The sequence below is a fragment of the Oncorhynchus mykiss genome, chromosome 6 (assembly GCF_057628025.1).
Source record: "Oncorhynchus mykiss isolate SJ-2025 chromosome 6, ASM5762802v1, whole genome shotgun sequence".
NCBI classification, from domain to species: Eukaryota; Metazoa; Chordata; class Actinopteri; order Salmoniformes; family Salmonidae; genus Oncorhynchus; species Oncorhynchus mykiss.
The window spans coordinates 76,763,737-76,786,500 of record NC_143027.1 but is presented as its reverse complement, the minus strand read 5'-3'; the positions used below and the strand labels follow the sequence as shown (position 1 = coordinate 76,786,500).

At 43.8% G+C, this 22,764-nt stretch overlaps 1 protein-coding gene across 4 annotated transcripts in view; it reads right to left on the bottom strand.

The window, feature by feature from the left end:
• LOC110526968 (alpha-ketoglutarate-dependent dioxygenase FTO) overlaps positions 1-22,764 on the bottom strand; it is a 203,666-nt gene that overhangs the window by 160,272 nt on the left and 20,630 nt on the right. For 2 of the 4 annotated variants that reach the window (XM_090238906.1, XM_036980992.2), the window contains exons 2-4: positions 20,518-20,595; positions 17,323-18,367; positions 15,107-15,235 (exon numbers count right to left, since the gene is read on the bottom strand). In XM_090238906.1, the coding sequence (XP_090095032.1) occupies positions 15,107-15,235; positions 17,323-18,367; positions 20,518-20,595 (1,252 nt within the window). The remainder of the gene's footprint in view (positions 1-15,106; positions 15,236-17,322; positions 18,368-20,517; positions 20,596-22,764) is intronic. The other 2 variants (XM_090238907.1, XM_036980993.2) reach the window with 1 other exon arrangement.

The window sequence follows — 22,764 nt, the reverse complement described above, 5'->3', positions numbered from 1 at the left end:
GGTAAGTGTGTGATGGCCTAGTTCCAGCTTTAGCCACAAGTTGCAACGCCTCTCATTAACTGGTTTATCCCGTTTCGGGGGTGTTTATGTTGTTTATCAGAAATGCTAATATTTATGCTAATGATCTATTTATTTTCACAAACATGTTAAGTGTTGGCCATTAGATTGTTAACAGTGCAATAGTACAGCCTCTCAAGTGTACCACTGTTCACTGAAAAGTGACCTGTTTCAAGGTGTCAGTGGTTCAGGACAGGTTAGGGCATGGGTGTATTCATTAGGGTACACCCTTATGTAGGTGGAAACTATGTTGAATAATAATAAACTACATTATTATGTGAATAAATGCAACAGGCCCTGTGCGTCTCTGGAGGATCTAGCAAGATGGTGAACAATTGCATCACCAACTCAGTATGACTATAATGAATGTGTCTATCTTGCAGCGTTATGCAGTTATTAAGAGACTAGATACAAATAGCTAATCCTGGCAACCAATGTTCTAGCATTCATTTGTTGAGGCAAGTAGATCAGAGATGTCAAGGTGGTAACCAAGCATGTGCTATGTTTATAGTGTAAATAACAACTTTCAATAGACCTACTACATTATAGATATAGTCAATCAAAAAATTACCCTGTAAAATGAGTAACACATTCACTCAATTCAACTAATATAATTTATTAGTCACAAAAGAACTGACACTCAACCAATTCCAATTTACATGAAATACATGATACAGAATAACACAGAGGAAATAACTATCACCAATAGGTTAAGAGTTAACGTGGTTACACGTGTCTTCAGTTCAGAATGATCTCTAAGAGAAAAAATACACACAGGAGCTTGGTAGCAAGTTAACGTTTGATCTCATTCCTCATGATGGAGGTCTCATATCAACAAACACTGTCAGATCTCATTCATTCCCTCATGATGGAGGTCTCATATCAACAAACACTGTCAGGTCTCATTCCACATGACGGAGGTCTCATATCAACAAACACTATCAGATCTCATTCATTCCCTCATGATGGAGGTCTCATATCAACAAACACTGTCAGATCTCATTCATTCCCTCATGATGGAGGTCTCATATCAACAAACACTGTCAGGTCTCATTCATTCCCTCATGATGAAGGTCTCATATCAACAAACCTTGTCAGATCTCATTCCCTCATGATGGAGGTCTCATATCAACATACAGTCAGATCTCATTCATTCCCTCATGACGGAGGTCTCATATCAACAAACACTGTCAGATCTCATTCATTCCCTCATGATGGAGATCTCATATCAACAAACACTGTCAGATCTCATTCATTCCCTCATGATGGAGATCTCATATCAACAAACACTGTCAGATCTCATTCATTCCCTCATGATGGAGGTCTCATATTAACAAACACTGTCAGATCTCATTCTTTCCCTCATGATGGAGGTCTCATATCAACAAACACTGTCAGATCTCATTCCCTCATGATGGAGGTCTCATATCAACAAACACTGTCAGATCTCATTCAATCCCTCATGATGGAGGTCTCATATCAACAAACACTGTCCGATCTCATTCATTCCCTCATGATGGAGGTCTCATATCAACAAACACAGTCAGATCTCATTCCTCATGATGGAGGTCTCATATCAAAAAACACAGTCAGATCTCATTCCTCATGATGGAGGTCTCATATCAACAAACACTGTCAGATCTCATTCATTCCCGCATGATGGAGGTCTCATATCAACAAACGCTGTCAGATCTCATTCCTCATGACGGAGGTCTCATATTAACAAACACTGTCAGATCTCATTCATTCCCTCATGACGGAGGTCTCATATCAACAAACACTGTCAGATCTCATTCAATCCCTCATGATGGAGGTCTCATATCAACAAACACTGTCCGATCTCATTCATTCCCTCATGATGGAGGTCTCATATCAACAAACACTGCCCGATCTCATTCATTCCCTCATGATGGAGGTCTCATATCAACAAACACTGTCAGATCTCATTCAATCCCTCAAGATGGAGGTCTCATATCAACAAACACTGTCAGATCTCATTCAATCCCTCATGATGGAGGTCTCATATCAACAAACACTGTCCGATCTCATTCATTCCCTCATGATGGAGGTCTCATATCAACAAACACTGTCAGATCTCATTCAATCCCTCATGATGGAGGTCTCATATCAACAAACACTGTCCGATCTCATTCATTCCCTCATGATGGAGGTCTCATATCAACAAACACTGTCAGATCTCATTCATTCCCTCATGATGGAGGTCTCAAATCAACAAACACTGTCAGATCGCATTCAATCCCTCATGATGGAGGTCTCATATTAACAAACACTGTCAGATCTCATTCATTCCCTCATGATGGAGATCTCATATCAACAAACACTGTCAGATCTCATTCATTCCCTCATGATGGAGATCTCATATCAACAAACACTGTCAGATCTCATTCATTCCCTCATGATGGAGGTCTCATATTAACAAACACTGTCAGATCTCATTCTTTCCCTCATGATGGAGGTCTCATATCAACAAACACTGTCAGATCTCATTCCCTCATGATGGAGGTCTCATATCAACAAACACTGTCAGATCTCATTCAATCCCTCATGATGGAGGTCTCATATCAACAAACACTGTCCGATCTCATTCATTCCCTCATGATGGAGGTCTCATATCAACAAACACAGTCAGATCTCATTCCTCATGATGGAGGTCTCATATCAAAAAACACAGTCAGATCTCATTCCTCATGATGGAGGTCTCATATCAACAAACACTGTCAGATCTCATTCATTCCCGCATGATGGAGGTCTCATATCAACAAACACTGTCAGATCTCATTCCTCATGACGGAGGTCTCATATCAACAAACACTGTCAGATCTTATTCATTCCCTCATGACGGAGGTCTCATATCAACAAACACTGTCAGATCTCATTCAATCCCTCATGATGGAGGTCTCATATCAACAAACACTGTCCGATCTCATTCATTCCCTCATGATGGAGGTCTCATATCAACAAACACTGCCCGATCTCATTCATTCCCTCATGATGGAGGTCTCATATCAACAAACACTGTCAGATCTCATTCAATCCCTCATGATGGAGGTCTCATATCAACAAACACTGTCCGATCTCATTCATTCCCTCATGATGGAGGTCTCATATCAACAAACACTGTCAGATCTCATTCAATCCCTCATGATGGAGGTCTCATATCAACAAACACTGTCCGATCTCATTCATTCCCTCATGATGGAGGTCTCATATCAACAAACACTGTCAGATCTCATTCATTCCCTCATGATGGAGGTCTCAAATCAACAAACACTGTCAGATCGCATTCAATCCCTCATGATGGAGGTCTCATATTAACAAACACTGTCAGATCTCATTCATTCCCTCATGATGGAGATCTCATATCAACAAACACTGTCAGATCTCATTCATTCCCTCATGATGGAGATCTCATATCAACAAACACTGTCAGATCTCATTCATTCCCTCATGATGGAGGTCTCATATTAACAAACACTGTCAGATCTCATTCTTTCCCTCATGATGGAGGTCTCATATCAACAAACACTGTCAGATCTCATTCCCTCATGATGGAGGTCTCATATCAACAAACACTGTCAGATCTCATTCAATCCCTCATGATGGAGGTCTCATATCAACAAACACTGTCCGATCTCATTCATTCCCTCATGATGGAGGTCTCATATCAACAAACACAGTCAGATCTCATTCCTCATGATGGAGGTCTCATATCAAAAAACACAGTCAGATCTCATTCCTCATGATGGAGGTCTCATATCAACAAACACTGTCAGATCTCATTCATTCCCGCATGATGGAGGTCTCATATCAACAAACACTGTCAGATCTCATTCCTCATGACGGAGGTCTCATATCAACAAACACTGTCAGATCTTATTCATTCCCTCATGACGGAGGTCTCATATCAACAAACACTGTCAGATCTCATTCAATCCCTCATGATGGAGGTCTCATATCAACAAACACTGTCCGATCTCATTCATTCCCTCATGATGGAGGTCTCATATCAACAAACACTGCCCGATCTCATTCATTCCCTCATGATGGAGGTCTCATATCAACAAACACTGTCAGATCTCATTCAATCCCTCAAGATGGAGGTCTCATATCAACAAACACTGTCAGATCTCATTCAATCCCTCATGATGGAGGTCTCATATCAACAAACACTGTCCGATCTCATTCATTCCCTCATGATGGAGGTCTCATATCAACAAACACTGTCAGATCTCATTCAATCCCTCATGATGGAGGTCTCATATCAACAAACACTGTCCGATCTCATTCATTCCCTCATGATGGAGGTCTCATATCAACAAACACTGTCAGATCTCATTCATTCCCTCATGATGGAGGTCTCAAATCAACAAACACTGTCAGATCGCATTCAATCCCTCATGATGGAGGTCTCATATTAACAAACACTGTCAGATCTCATTCATTCCCTCATGATGGAGGTCTCATATCAACAAACACTGTCCGATCTCATTCATTCCCTCATGATGGAGGTCTCATATCAACAAACACTGTCAGATCTCATTCCACATGACGGAGGTCTCATATCAACAAACACTGTCAGATCTCATTCATTCCCTCATGACGGAGGTCTCATATCAACAAACACTGTCAGATCTCATTCATTCCCTCATGATGGAGGTCTCATATCAACAAACACTCTCAGATCTCATTCCCTCATGATGGAGGTCTCAAATCAACAAACACTGTCAGATCTCATTCAATCCCTCATGATGGAGGTCTCATATCAACAAACACTGTCAGATCTCATTCATTCCCTCATGATGGAGGTCTCATATCAACAAACACTGTCAGATCTCATTCCTCATGACGGAGGTCTCATATCAACAAACACTGTCAGATCTCATTCATTCCCTCATGACGGAGGTCTCATATCAACAAACACTGTCAGATCTCATTCAATCCCTCATGATGGAGGTCTCATATCAACAAACACTGTCCGATCTCATTCATTCCCTCATGATGGAGGTCTCATATCAACAAACACTGCCCGATCTCATTCATTCCCTCATGATGGAGGTCTCATATCAACAAACACTGTCAGATCTCATTCAATCCCTCAAGATGGAGGTCTCATATCAACAAACACTGTCAGATCTCATTCAATCCCTCATGATGGAGGTCTCATATCAACAAACACTGTCCGATCTCATTCATTCCCTCATGATGGAGGTCTCATATCAACAAACACTGTCAGATCTCATTCAATCCCTCATGATGGAGGTCTCATATCAACAAACACTGTCCGATCTCATTCATTCCCTCATGATGGAGGTCTCATATCAACAAACACTGTCAGATCTCATTCATTCCCTCATGATGGAGGTCTCAAATCAACAAACACTGTCAGATCGCATTCAATCCCTCATGATGGAGGTCTCATATTAACAAACACTGTCAGATCTCATTCATTCCCTCATGATGGAGGTCTCATATCAACAAACACTGTCCGATCTCATTCATTCCCTCATGATGGAGGTCTCATATCAACAAACACTGTCAGCTCTCATTCCACATGACGGAGGTCTCATATCAACAAACACTGTCAGATCTCATTCATTCCCTCATGACGGAGGTCTCATATCAACAAACACTGTCAGATCTCATTCATTCCCTCATGATGGAGGTCTCATATCAACAAACACTCTCAGATCTCATTCCCTCATGATGGAGGTCTCAAATCAACAAACACTGTCAGATCTCATTCAATCCCTCATGATGGAGGTCTCATATCAACAAACACTGTCAGATCTCATTCATTCCCTCATGATGGAGGTCTCATATCAACAAACACTGTCAGATCTCATTCCCTCAAGATGGAGGTCTCATATCAACAAACACTGTCAGATCTCATTCATTCCCTCATGATGGAGGTCTCATATCAACAAACACTGTCAGATCTCATTCAATCCCTCATGATGGAGGTCTCAAATCAACAAACACTGTCAGATCTCATTCATTCCCTCATGATGGAGATCTCATATCAACAAACACTGTCAGATCTCATTCAATCCCTCATGATGGAGGTCTCAAATCAACAAACACTGTCAGATCTCATTCATTCCCTCATGATGGAGATCTCATATCAACAAACACTGTCAGATCTCATTCCCTCATGATGGAGGTCTCATATCAACAAACACTGTCAGATCTCATTCCCTCATGACGGAGGTCTCATATCAACAAACACTGTCAGATCTCATTCAATACCTCATGACGGAGGTCTCATATCAACAAACACTGTCAGATCTCATTCCCTCATGATGGAGGTCTCATATCAACAAACACTGTCCGATCTCATTCATTCCCTCATGATGGAGGTCTCATATCAACAAACACTGTCAGATCTCATTCATTCCCTCATGATGGAGGTCTCATATTAACAAACACTGTCAGATCGCATTCAATCCCTCATGATGGAGGTCTCATATTAACAAACACTGTCAGATCTCATTCATTCCCTCATGATGGAGGTCTCATATCAACAAACACTGTCCGATCTCATTCATTCCCTCATGATGGAGGTCTCATATCAACAAACACTGTCAGATCTCATTCCACATGACGGAGGTCTCATATCAACAAACACTGTCAGATCTCATTCATTCCCTCATGATGGAGGTCTCATATCAACAAACACTCTCAGATCTCATTCCCTCATGATGGAGGTCTCAAATCAACAAACACTGTCAGATCTCATTCAATCCCTCATGATGGAGGTCTCATATCAACAAACACTGTCAGATCTCATTCATTCCCTCATGATGGAGGTCTCATATCAACAAACACTGTCAGATCTCATTCCCTCATGATGGAGGTCTCATATCAACAAACACTGTCAGATCTCATTCATTCCCTCATGATGGAGGTCTCATATCAACAAACACTGTCAGATCTCATTCCACATGACGGAGGTCTCATATCAACAAACACTGTCAGATCTCATTCATTCCCTCATGACGGAGGTCTCATATCAACAAACACTGTCAGATCTCATTCATTCCCTCATGATGGAGGTCTCATATCAACAAACACTCTCAGATCTCATTCCCTCATGATGGAGGTCTCAAATCAACAAACACTGTCAGATCTCATTCAATCCCTCATGATGGAGGTCTCATATCAACAAACACTGTCAGATCTCATTCCCTCATGATGGAGGTCTCATATCAACAAACACTGTCAGATCTCATTCATTCCCTCATGATGGAGGTCTCATATCAACAAACACTGTCAGATCTCATTCATTCCCTCATGATGGAGGTCTCATATCAACAAACACTGTCAGATCTCATTCCCTCATGATGGAGGTCTCATATCAACAAACACTGTCAGATCTCATTCATTCCCTCATGATGGACGTCTCATATCAACAAACACTGTCAGATCTCATTCATTCCCTCATGATGGAGGTCTCAAATCAACAAACACTGTCAGATCGCATTCAATCCCTCATGATGGAGGTCTCATATTAACAAACACTGTCAGATCTCATTCATTCCCTCATGATGGAGGTCTCATATCAACAAACACTGTCCGATCTCATTCATTCCCTCATGATGGAGGTCTCATATCAACAAACACTGTCAGATCTCATTCCACATGACGGAGGTCTCATATCAACAAACACTGTCAGATCTCATTCATTCCCTCATGACGGAGGTCTCATATCAACAAACACTGTCAGATCTCATTCATTCCCTCATGATGGAGGTCTCATATCAACAAACACTCTCAGATCTCATTCCCTCATGATGGAGGTCTCAAATCAACAAACACTGTCAGATCTCATTCAATCCCTCATGATGGAGGTCTCATATCAACAAACACTGTCAGATCTCATTCATTCCCTCATGATGGAGGTCTCATATCAACAAACACTGTCAGATCTCATTCCCTCATGATGGAGGTCTCATATCAACAAACACTGTCAGATCTCATTCATTCCCTCATGATGGAGGTCTCATATCAACAAACACTGTCAGATCTCATTCAATCCCTCATGATGGAGGTCTCAAATCAACAAACACTGTCAGATCTCATTCATTCCCTCATGATGGAGATCTCATATCAACAAACACTGTCAGATCTCATTCAATCCCTCATGATGGAGGTCTCAAATCAACAAACACTGTCAGATCTCATTCATTCCCTCATGATGGAGATCTCATATCAACAAACACTGTCAGATCTCATTCCCTCATGATGGAGGTCTCATATCAACAAACACTGTCAGATCTCATTCCCTCATGACGGAGGTCTCATATCAACAAACACTGTCAGATCTCATTCAATCCCTCATGACGGAGGTCTCATATCAACAAACACTGTCAGATCTCATTCCCTCATGATGGAGGTCTCATATCAACAAACACTGTCCGATCTCATTCATTCCCTCATGATGGAGGTCTCATATTAACAAACACTGTCAGATCGCATTCAATCCCTCATGATGGAGGTCTCATATTAACAAACACTTTCAGATCTCATTCATTCCCTCATGATGGAGGTCTCATATCAACAAACACTGTCCGATCTCATTCATTCCCTCATGATGGAGGTCTCATATCAACAAACACTGTCAGATCTCATTCCACATGACGGAGGTCTCATATCAACAAACACTGTCAGATCTCATTCATTCCCTCATGACGGAGGTCTCATATCAACAAACACTGTCAGATCTCATTCATTCCCTCATGATGGAGGTCTCATATCAACAAACACTCTCAGATCTCATTCCCTCATGATGGAGGTCTCAAATCAACAAACACTGTCAGATCTCATTCAATCCCTCATGATGGAGGTCTCATATCAACAAACACTGTCAGATCTCATTCATTCCCTCATGATGGAGGTCTCATATCAACAAACACTGTCAGATCTCATTCCCTCATGATGGAGGTCTCATATCAACAAACACTGTCAGATCTCATTCATTCCCTCATGATGGAGGTCTCATATCAACAAACACTGTCAGATCTCATTCAATCCCTCATGATGGAGGTCTCAAATCAACAAACACTGTCAGATCTCATTCATTCCCTCATGATGGAGATCTCATATCAACAAACACTGTCAGATCTCATTCAATCCCTCATGATGGAGGTCTCAAATCAACAAACACTGTCAGATCTCATTCATTCCCTCATGATGGAGATCTCATATCAACAAACACTGTCAGATCTCATTCCCTCATGATGGAGGTCTCATATCAACAAACACTGTCAGATCTCATTCCCTCATGACGGAGGTCTCATATCAACAAACACTGTCAGATCTCATTCAATCCCTCATGACGGAGGTCTCATATCAACAAACACTGTCAGATCTCATTCCCTCATGATGGAGGTCTCATATCAACAAACACTGTCCGATCTCATTCATTCCCTCATGATGGAGGTCTCATATCAACAAACACTGTCAGATCTCATTCATTCCCTCATGATGGAGGTCTCAAATCAACAAACACTGTCAGATCTCATTCAATCCCTCATGATGGAGGTCTCATATTAACAAACACTGTCAGATCTCATTCATTCCCTCATGATGGAGGTCTCATATCAACAAACACTGTCAGATCTCATTCCACATGATGGAGGTCTCATATCAACAAACACTGTCAGATCTCATTAATTCCCTCATGACGGAGGTCTCATATCAACAAACACTGTCAGATCTCATTCATTCCCTCATGATGGAGGTCTCATATCAACAAACACTCTCAGATCTCATTCCCTCATGATGGAGGTCTCAAATCAACAAACACTGTCAGATCTCATTCAATCCCTCATGATGGAGGTCTCATATCAACAAACACTGTCAGATCTCATTCAATCCCTCATGATGGAGGTCTCATATCAACAAACACTGTCAGATCTCATTCCCCCATGATGGAGGTCTCATATCAACAAACACTGTCAGATCTCATTCATTCCCTCATGACGGAGGTCTCATATCAACAAACTGTCAGATCTCATTCAATCACTCATGATGGAGGTCTCATATCAACAAACACTGTCAGATCTCATTCATTTCCTCATGATGGAGATCTCATATCAACAAACACTGTCAGATCTCATTCATTTCCTCATGATGGAGATCTCATATCAACAAACACTGTCAGATCTCATTCATTCCCTCATGATGGAGGTCTCATATCAACAAACACTGTCAGATCTCATTCATTCCCTCATGATGGAGGTCTCATATCAACAAACACTGTCAGATCTCATTCATTCCCTCATGATGGAGGTCTTATATCAACAAACACTGTCAGGTCTCAAATCAACAAACATTTATCCAATAAACAAAGATCTTGATCCGATCCCAACTGCTGTTTCGAGTGTATCAGTCCCGTCAGTCCACGAGCTTGTTTGTGTGTTTAGATGTCGCCCAGCTCTGTTATTATTTGCTCCACAACAAATCATTAATTTAGCCATTACAGAGCTGTCAATCACAGCACATGTGCATATTTACACCCCGCCTTCAGCAGTGTGGCTGGCTAATGCCTTTGATTTGAAAGTCAAACAGTGAAGTGCTTTAGGAAGATAGATATTATTATGAGGTCGTGAGGGAAAGAACTGAAAAAGAGCATGACAAACAAAACAAGTTCCCCCACTGTTCTGTTATCCTCTGATGAGATTGTGAAGGATTAGGTCTCTGGGGGGAATGACTCCCGTCTTTAAAACAGTTTATATCCAATAATAAATGATCTCCATCAATCTGGTCCTCCACAGTCTGATGGCACTGGGGGGACAAACTCGATTTCTGTAATAAAAATTTATCTTTCTTTCTCTACCCCCTCATCTGTTGCCACTTGTCCCCTTCTTTTTTCCAGGAAGCAGCAGGCTTTTAAATATATTGGGTCAACTCTTTCTCAGGTCCCTCGTGAGTTGGGAGCTGGAAATCGTATTACCCAACAGGCTCGGTGTCAGACTTGTATTGTTCTTTTTTAACCACTGAAATTCCATTTGGGTGGAAATAACGGCTGATTAAATTTGCACACACATATTACACACATATTACACAAATAGACACACACATATTACACACACATATTACACACAGACACACACATATTACACACATATTACACAAATAGACACACACATATTACACACACATATTACACACAGACACACACATATTACCCACATATTACACACATATTACACACATATTACACAAATAGACACACATATTACACACATATTACACACATATTACACACATATTACACACATATTACACAAATAGACACACATATTACACACATATTACACACATATTACACAAATAGACACACACATATCACACACACATATTACACACACATATTACACACACATATTACAGACACACACATATTACACAAACAGACACACACATATTACACAAACAGACACACACATATTACACACACAGACACACACATATTACACACACAGACGCACACATATTACACACACATATTACAAACACATATTACACACACAGACACACACACATATTACAAACACATATTACACACACATATTACACACACATATTACACACATATTACACAAATAGACACACACATATTACACACATATTACACACACATATTACACACACATATTACACACATATTACACAAATAGACACACACATATTACACACATATTACACACACATATTACAAACACATATTACACACACATATTACACAAATAGACACACAAATAGACACACATATTACACAAATAGACACACACATATTACACACACATATTACACACAGACACACACATATTACCCACATATTACACACATATTACACAAATAGACACACATATTACACACATATTACACACATATTACACACATATTACACAAATAGACACACACATATCACACACACATATTACACACACATATTACAGACACACACATATTACACAAACAGACACACACATATTACACACACATTTTACACAAACAGACACACACATATTACACACAAATATTACACACACAGACACACACAGACGCACACATATTACACACACATAATACACACACATTACACACACATATTACACACACAGACACACACACATATTACAAACACATATTACACACACATATTACACACACATATTACACACACATATTACACACACAGACACACACACATATTACAAACACATATTACACACACATATTACACACACATATTACACACACATATTACACAAATAGACACACAAATAGACACACAAATAGACACACACATATTACACACTCATATTACCCACATATTACACACATATTACACACATATTACACACATATTACACACATATTACACAAATAGACACACATATTACACACATATTACACAAATAGACACACACATATCACACACACATATTACACACACATATTACACACACAGACACACACATATTACACACACAGACACACACATATTACAGACACACACATATTACACAAACAGACACACACATATTACACACACATATTACACAAACAGACACACACATATTACACACACATATTACACACACAGACACACACATATTACACACGCATATTACACACACAGACACACACATATTACACACACAGACACACACATATTACACACACATATTACACACACAGACACACACATATTACACACACATATTACACACACATATTACACACACAGACACACACACATATTACAAACACATATTACACACACATATTACACACACATATTACACACACATTTTACACACACAGACACACACACATATTACAAACACATATTACACACACAGACACGCACATAAACACACACATATTACACATATATTACACATACAGACACACATATTACACACACAGACACACACATATTACACACACAGACACACACATATTACACACACAGACACACACATATTACACACACAGACACACACATATTACACACACAGACACACACATATTACACACACAGACACACACATATTACACACACAGACACACACATATTACACACACAGACACACACATATTACACACACATATTACACACACATATTACACACACATATTACACACACAACATTAACAGTTCAGAGGTTGAGTCACTGACTAACGGTGCTAAAGGGGAATAACGGTGTTCGTTATGGTACATGGGCCCGTTCCTTATCAAAACACCACAAAGCCAGAGGCGTCACTACAGACCCAGGTTCGGTCCCGGGCTGTGTCGCAGCCGGCAGCGACCGGGATACCCATGATGCGGCACACAATTGGCCCAGCATCGTACGGATTAGGGTATGGTTTGGCCGTCTGGGATGTCCTTTTCCCATTGCTCTCTAGCGACTCCTTTTGTCGGGCCGGGCGCACGCACGCTGACTTCGGTCGCCAGCTGTATGGCGTTTCCTCTGACACATTGGTCTGGCTGGTTTCAAGATTAAGCAAGCAGTGTGTCAAGAAGCAGCGCGGTTTGGCGGGGTCGTGTTTCGGAGGGCTCTCGACCTTGACCTCTCCGAGTCCGTACGGGAGTTGCAGCAATGGGACAAGACTATAACTACCAACTGGATATCACGAAATTGGGGAGAAAAAGTGGCAAAAACTACAACAAAAAATTATACAAAATGTTAAAAACACCACAAAGCCACTAGTCAACAGGCATCACAAAGCTAGCTTTTATTTCTGTCCCTTGTCGAGGCATGCTATAACCTCCAACTTCAACACTGAGTGGACTAGTTTCTTGAATGTAGTCTTGGTTGATTACAGTAGTACCTGATCCAGGTGTAGGACTGAGACAGACTGACTGTGTGAGCTGCTACAGTACCATAGTGATACTGTAGGGATCTTCCAAACTGGAACATAAATCCCCATTGATCCAGTTCAGTCAGGTCCAATTCCAATGGTGTTTCTAGAGCAGGCCATCACTCTGTTATCATGCCTGGACTGAGTGTGACAAATCTCATCCTGTCTGGGTTATGTCCCATGAGGCCACTCCAACTCATGGTTTCTACTCAAATCAACATGTTTTGAAGTAGAATATGAGTCTGTTCTTGCCTTTGTGTCTTTGTGTGTGTGTGTGTGTGTGTGTGTGTGTGTGTGTGTGTGTGTGTGTGTGTGTGTGTGTGTGTGTGTGTGTGTGTGTGTGTGTGTGTGTTCGTATGTGTCTGTTCGTATGTGTCTGTTCGTATGTGTCTGTTCGTATGTGTCCAAAAAAACGATGCAGTCATATTTCACCAACGATCCCAGACAAATACACACAATGATGTCTTGGAGGTCCTAACCCATACACAGTGTGGGACATGGTGTGCTGCTGTGATGGGGAAGCTAGTGGTAGCCAATAATAGCTGTGTAGCCTTGTCCTGGATTGTAGAAGCTAAGAGCAGCCCGACCCAGCAGGCGGAGATGAAAGGGGAAGGCATCTGCTGTAGCCATCAGCATTAAGGTCTGATTTACACCCTCATGGCCCGCTGCCTGTCCTCTCCACTCCATAGAGACACCACCAGCACCGCTGCCACAGCACAGGGTCACAGGACTTCACAAAATAACATTTGGTTTTCTTAACCTCTCTAATGCATGCAATTACATGGAACCTTAGGAACAGAACAGGGCTTCTGGTCGGGTTGGGTTCAGACTAGCACAATGACGAGAGAGTGAGAAAGAGAGAGATAGACAAAAGAGAGGGAGAGGGAGAGGGAGAGGGAGAGAGAGAGAGAGAGAGAGAGAGAGAGTTAGAGAGATTGCTGGTTCACCATCAGAGAGAGAGAGAGAGAGAGAGAGAGAGAGAGAGAAAACAAAACAGAAAAGAGAGGTAGAAAAAGAGAGCGAGAGTCTGGAGTGCATCCTGCTTCTATGGGTCAGTAGGGACACAGTAAACCAAACACACTAGAACATCAAGTGTAAATCTCACACAGACTAGAGATGTCATGTAGAATGAATGGTGTGCATGCTCTAGTACCTCTAAGGTAGTAGGAGTCTCCGGACTGCAGTGGGAGGGTCAGTCCAGGGGTGTGGATGTCCCAGGCCACCTTTAGACCAATCCTCCAGCAGCCCTTCTCTGCAGGACCCTCCTCCGAGCTCACACCTGCTAAACACAAACAATCCCACCACTTAGGTCAGTAAGATCAGAACCAAATATACAATAGGAGACAGGGCATATTGTTACATTATCTCTTAGTACAACTTGTGTCTTCATCACAGTTTCTGTACAAGAAGACGGCCTTTTTAATAAAAGTATTTGATGTTAGGTAACTAGTGTGTGTAGGGGCAGCAGACAGACAGGGTAGTGGGGACTATTCTCCTCCCATAGCCAGTCTCTGAGCCTCTCATCGAGCCTCTCACCCAGCATCTCACCCAGCATCTCCCCGTCTGTCCTCCATCCGAGGCATGGTGAGAAAACGAGATCTACCCAGCCCTGTTAGGTCCACACCCTTCAGCATAAATCAATACTAAAGTCTTCCCGGGCCTCTCTCAGCCCCACGGCAAATCAGGCCTTCTCCTTTGCTCAGCAGAGGACAAATAGTAACTTAATTTCCAGCCAGCGCTTTCTGAGAGAGCCGTTAATGACACTGCTCCTAAAGGACCCAGGTTGGGAATGGTGTTGGAGCTGGAGTAAAGAGCATTGTGGTCTTTCCAGCCGGAAAACACTCCGCCGCCAAGCCAGATACCTCCGGATGAGAGCAGCTGGGTGACTCTAAATAAAACCATTCTGAAACACCAGACAGAGCCTTGGGAAAAAGAGACAAATACTAGACTTCTCCCAGACCTGACATGAAAAGTAAGCGCGTCAAAGAAAGACAGGTGTCGTGCAAATGAACATGCATAGAAGGTTACTGGTTACTGTACGTACCAGACTGGGATGTAAAACAGCTCAATTATTGAGTTGAGAAAGAGAGAGAGAGGGGCTTTGACTGCGGCACAGCCGAGAACAATGTCAAAAAACATGGGCCCCCTCGTAAAAAAACAACATTCCGCATGGTAACAATTCCATCTCTGTGGTTCTGGGAGTATTCAGAACGATCTGGCCCAAAGTGAACATAGCATTTCTTGAGTAATGCACAGCGGGGTTAGCAAGCAGTGCTGCTAAACTTTGTCAGGTTTGCCTGTGAAGTCTGGTGCTGTGGGGTCAGTTTGGCCTACAAAGGAAAGGCACAGCTGCAGATAGAACAGGCTACCTAGACTACAGCCCCGGCCGGTCGGTCCTGTGCTGTTTGAAGCCAGCGTTCCCAGGGGTCAACGGTCAGATGGGTCAGAACAAATCATCTCCACAGTCTTCTACTCTACGGCAGATGGTTCTGTTTAGCCAATAACCCTGAAATGATGTCGGCCCACTGCAAAGGCGGCTGAGATGTGGTTGTGAACTGTATTGCCATGTGAAAAGGGGATCGTGCACCTTGATAGTAAAACAGAGTACATATTTTATAAAAAAATATGATCATGATCGATCAATCAATGAATGAACTCCATCAAAAAAGATACACTCATATCAGCCCTATAAAATCAGGCCGAGACCCATGGCAGAACATCTAGGCTAAACACTGCCTCAATACTGCCTCAATACTGCTGTACAGTCTAGAACCAGTAATCAAAGCAGACACTCATTATTCCATATCAGATAATTACACATTGATCATTTCTGGAGGAATCAGATCAGATCGTTGAGCGATAAGGCTGGGCGAGTTGTTGGAGTTTTGTAGTGTGCCGTTCAGCATGTGTTTAGCCCCTGAATGTGTCCCAGAGAGTGTGTGTTGATGATCTTCCCTCACCCCCTGGCCCTGCTAGCGATAAGGCATCCCAGCCTGTCAGAACAGAACAGAGGCAGCCTGTGATGACATTTGATAATGCCCTGACACTATCAGGCTGATAGATCTGATGGCTGGCTCACTGGAGGCCGTGTCTGAGATAAATGCTGTAAAGCTGTTGGAAGTGAGCTGCTGTAGGGCCACATACACAACGTTAGCTGTTAGCTGCATTTGATAGAGATAGTAGCTCAAAATGACATCACAGTGGAGAAGAAAATAGCTACTTCTAAGGGGTTGTGGGTGGAGTGATAAAAATGGGATAACAAGTGAGACTGAAGCGTGTTTTTGAGGAAGTTTGGGTCTAATTTGACGGGGATCCACCACTACTGACAGTGATATACAACAACTATACTGTATGACCTTTGACCCTCACCTTTGTCGTCGTCATGACAGCTGTAGCTGTAGACGGCCACAGGAGATAGGCTGACCAGGTTCTCATCATGGTGCCAGCCCACAGCCATCTTGCCCATCCCATAATACGGCTCTTCTTTCAGCTGGCTCATAGCTGCTGGGTCCATGTAGTTGAGCAGGGTGACGTTGAACTGGGTCGGGCCAGGACAGGGTGTCTTAGCAGGGTTGAGGTTAGAGCATCCCTGGCCACTCTGCTGGTCTTCATCCTCCTCATCTTCAATGTGGTACCCAGAGAGACTGTGTTTTAGCTCAGCCACAGGCTTCTCCTGAGTGCCTAGGTCTGTGGTCTCTGTCTCTGTGCTGCCAGCTGGCCTGTGCTTCCAGCCTGTGTGTTTTCCCTCACTGTGTTGTTTTGACGCCGTTGGACTCCCCAATTCAGTTTGTTTAGTCTTCAAGTCTCCCATCTCGTCGCCGTGTCTTGACTCCCACGCTGCATCCTGTTTGGACGATGGGCCTTCCTCTTCACTGTATTTTGACTCTATGTCCCAATCGTCGCTGTGCTTTGACTCAGTCTCTCCCTCCTCACTCTGCTTGGACTCCGAGTCTCCTCCATCGTCACTGGGTTTGGACTCCTCGCTATCTTTAGACTCCGTGTCTCCTTCTACACTGGGTTTAGACTCTATAGCACCAACCAACTCTTTCCTGCACTGCTTGAAAACATCCCCCTCCTTCCTGTCTCCGACATCAGAGCAGAAGAAGCAGTTGAGCTCCCAGAGTGCTTTGCATGCGGCGCTGAGGTCTGGGTCACAGCAGGTCCCTCTCTGCTCGTCTGTGTGCCAGGGGATGGTGAAGAGCCGCGTGTCCAGATAGCGGTAGGTGGTTCCTGGCTGACCCAGCAGCACCCGGGACACGGCGGTGAAGACGTCTCGGTCCCTCACCTTCACCAGGTCCCTCAGGAAACAGCCCCTCTGCCGCAGGGTGAACAGAGCAGCCTCCACCCGACCATGGAGCTCCTCAGGCAGGGAGCAGGACCGCCGCAGAGCCAGGCCAGAGTAGCTAGTCTCCCACTGGAACACAGGCAAACACAGATCAATTAGCTGTTGTTCTGATTGTTATAAGTTAAGTGGTCTCTGTCTCCAGAAACAATTGATGGAGAACAAGTACACAGACCAAACAGCCAACATAACTATTGTATAACTAGCCATGTTCCTTCTAATTCTATGGTATGAGCTAAGTATCTTTCCAAAGGCTAAGACATAGACAGACGGCTTTGGTATGGACTAGTACCAATGGCAGTGGGATGACAGAAGGTCTGGAATAGTACCAATGGGATGACAGAAGGTCTGGACTAGTACCAATGGGATGACAGAAGGTCTGGACTAGTACCAATGGCAGTGGGATGACAGAAGGTCTGGACTAGTACCAATGGCAGTGGGATGACAGAAGGTCTGGACTAGTACCAATGGGATGACAGAAGGTCTGGAATAGTACCAATGGGATGACAGAAGGTCTGGACTAGTACCAATGGCAGTGGGATGACAGAAGGTCTGGACTAGTACCAATGGGATGGCAGAAGGTCTGGACTAGTACCAATGGCAGTGGGATGGCAGAAGGTCTGAACTAGTACCAATGGCAGTGGGATGACAGAAGGTCTGGACTAGTACCAATGGGATGGCAGAAGGTCTGGACTAGTACCAATGGCAGTGGGATGACAGAAGGTCTGGACTAGTACCAACGGCAGTGGGATGACAGACGGTCTGGACTAGAACCAATGGCAGTGGGATGACAGAAGGTCTGGAATAGTACCAATGGGATGACAGAAGGTCTGGACTAGTACCAATGGCAGTGGGATGACAGAAGGTCTGGACTAGTACCAATGGCAGTGGGATGACAGAAGGTCTAGACTAGTACCAATGGGATGACAGAAGGTCTGGACTAGTACCAATGGGATGACAGAAGGTCTGGACTAGTACCAATGGGATGACAGAAGGTCTGGACTAGTACCAATGGGATGACAGAAGGTCTGGACTAGTACCAATGGGATGGCAGAAGGTCTGGACTAGTACCAATGGCAGTGGGATGACAGAAGGTCTGGACTAGTACCAATGGGATGACAGAAGGTCTGGACTAGTACCAATGGCAGTGGGATGACAGAAGGTCTGGACTAGTACCAATGACAGTGGGATGACAGAAGGTCTGGACTAGTACCAATGGCAATGGGATGGCAGTAGGTCTGGACTAGTACCGATGGCAGTGGGATGACAGAAGGTCTGGACTAGTACCAATGGGATGACAGAATGTCTGGACTAGTACCAATGGCAGTGGGATGACAGAAGGTCTGGACTAGTACCAATGGGGTGACAGAAGGTCTGGACTAGTACCAATGGCAGTGGGATGACAGAAGGTCTGGACTAGTACCAATGGGATGACAGAAGATCTGGACTAGTACCAATGGGATGACAGAAGGTCTGGACTAGTACCAATGGGATGACAGAAGGTCTGGACTAGTACCAATGGCAGTGGGATGAAAGAAGGTCTGGACTAGTACCAATGGGATGACAGAAGGTCTGGACTAGTACCAATGGGATGACAGAAGGTCTGGACTAGTACCAATGGGATGACAGAAGGTCTGGACTAGTACCAATGGGATGACAGAAGGTCTGGACTAGTACCAATGGGATGACAGAAGGTCTGGACTAGTACCAATGGCAATGGGATGGCAGAAGGTCTGGACTAGTACCAATGGCAGTGGGATGACAGAACGTCTGGACTAGTACCAATGGGATGACAGAAGGTCTGGACTTTTACCAATGGGATGACAGAAGGTCTGGACTAGTACCAATGGCAGTGGGATGACAGAAGGTCTGGACTAGTACCAATGGGATGACAGAAGGTCTGGACTAGTACCAGTGGGATGACAGAAGGTCTAGACTAGTGCCAATAGCAGTGGGATGACAGAAGATATGGACTAGTACCAATGGGATGACAGAAGGTCTGGAGTAGTACCAATGGCAGTGGGATGACAGAAGGTCTGGACTAGTACCAATGGCAGTGGGATGACAGAAGGTCTGGACTAGTACCAATGGGATGGCAGAAGGTCTGGACTAGTACCAATGGCAGTGGGATGACAGAAGGTCTGGACTAGTACCAATGGCAGTGGGATGACAGAAGGTCAACAGTGGTCTGGACTCTGGACCAGCCTGACTGAGTGACTCACCAGCTGTTGGAAGCCATGGTCTGAGGGCCCGAGGTAGGGGATGCGCTGGTCTCCTAGCTCCTGCAGCAGCCTGCGCTTCTGGAGAAGAGGAGACCAGACACAGGTCAGTACACAAAGGTCAGCAAAGATGCACACATCATGATGAATTTACAGGTAATGACATGTACTATAGAACAGAACAGATTAATCCAGGGTTTTGGGAATTGACGAATGCATTAGCCTACATTTAAACTGAGACTGTGAAGAATCAGCATCCCATTTAATTCAACCTCCCCAGATGATATCCATTGCCCATCCCATAGTCCCCTAGCTTCATTGTCGTCTCACATTTTTATGATTTCTGGGTTCTGCAGTGGGGTTCCTCACAACCTTATAAAGAATGCCCTGCTGCGTTCTGCGTACTGGCTCCCTCCTATAAAGACCCAACCTGGTGGAAGGATCAAAGCCCTTTCATTGGCTCACATTCCATTCCGACCTGTAAATCCAATGGCAACCAGCGTAAAACTGCGATACCCAAATAAATTTCAAGTGCCGAACCCTCCCCTCCCCTCCTTCCCTCCCTCCATCCATCTCTCCCGTCTGTGTCCCTCCGTCCTTTATTCTCTCCCCACAGGTGCACACACCCCACACCCCTGTCAGCCACTGGCTGGCTGAGAGCCGGCGGGCGAGAGTGCCATGTCAGTGACCCGCTCCTGCCTTTAAACCTTTAAATGTGCTGTGGACACCGGTGTGAATGCTTCGCCCCGCCCCTTGCCGCACAGCTTCCCCACATCAGCAGTGAACAAGCTCAGAGCAGAGTGAAGGCTGTGAGGTTTAAGGACAGCAGGCCTCGTATATATTCCCAGACATTTACTACATGCGTTTCACATTTCTGCCGGCCTAATAATGCCAGAGACCTCATGCGGGACGCGGGGGAATGCGAGAGTCCCGACCGCCAAAATATGTCCTGACTTTTAGAGTGAAATAAAATGTCCTGTTAAGAACATTAAAGTGTACGCTTAAAAATGTTGTGTCCTGAATGACTCAAAAGGGGGCTGGATCAAAAAGTGGACAAACAGAAAAGGTATGTGCATGAATACAGAGGAAAAGGTGAAATGTCAGTATGGGAGATGGAGACGGAGAACCTATTAGCTTTATGTTGTTAGTAGATTTCCCTTCAGGGGGCTACAGCTTTATCTGCAGACTAAACAACACCAACACCATCAACTACAACACCACCAACTACAACACCACCACCATCAACTACAACACCACCAACTACACTAATAACACCACCACCACCATTAACTACAACACCACCAACTACAACACCACCAACTACACTAATAACACCACCGCCACCATTAACTACAACACCACCAACTACAACACCACCAACTACAACACCACCAACACCACCCCCACCCCCACCATCAACTACAAAACCACCAAACACCAACAACTACAAAACCACCAACTACACCAATAACACCACCACCACCACCACCATCAACTACAACACCACCAACTACACTAATAACACCACCGCCACCATTAACTACAACACCACCAACTGCACCAATAACACCACCAACTACAACACCACCACCACCACCACCAATAACACCACCGACAACAACACCACCAATAACACCACCACCATCAACTACAACGCCACCAACACCACCAAACACCAACAACACTAACAACAATACCAACACCAATAACACCACCACCAATAACACCACCAATAACACCACCAATAACACCACCAACACAAACAGGATGCACATGGGCTTCCAGACAGGCCGGCACTCTAAGTTATTCTATTTAGAGTGGAACAAACAAAAGGAGAGGAAAACTGGTCCACAGACAGAGTGAATCTACAACACAAAACAACATACACTATTCATGGCCAGTCTGTGTTCAAAGGGCCAGGAAGAAGAGCAGAGGAGGAAAACTGACACACATTCATTGGTGTCAAAATCCTGCAGAAGCTTCAGGATGTTAAACCTGCGTGTGTGTGTGTGTGTGTGTGTGTGTGTGTGTGTGTGTGTGTGTGTGTGTGTGTGTGTGTGTGTTTTGTGTGATGTGTGAGCATGAGTAAGGGGGCAGTGTGGTGTGTTTCCTTTGTGTGTAACCAGTGTGTGTTCCTGTATGTATGTGTGTACAAGGCTGGTTGGTAGGCCGTTGCCAACTTGACCTTAAGAGCACATTGCCCTGTGTGATGAGCATGCAGGCAAACACATACACACACACACAACTGGG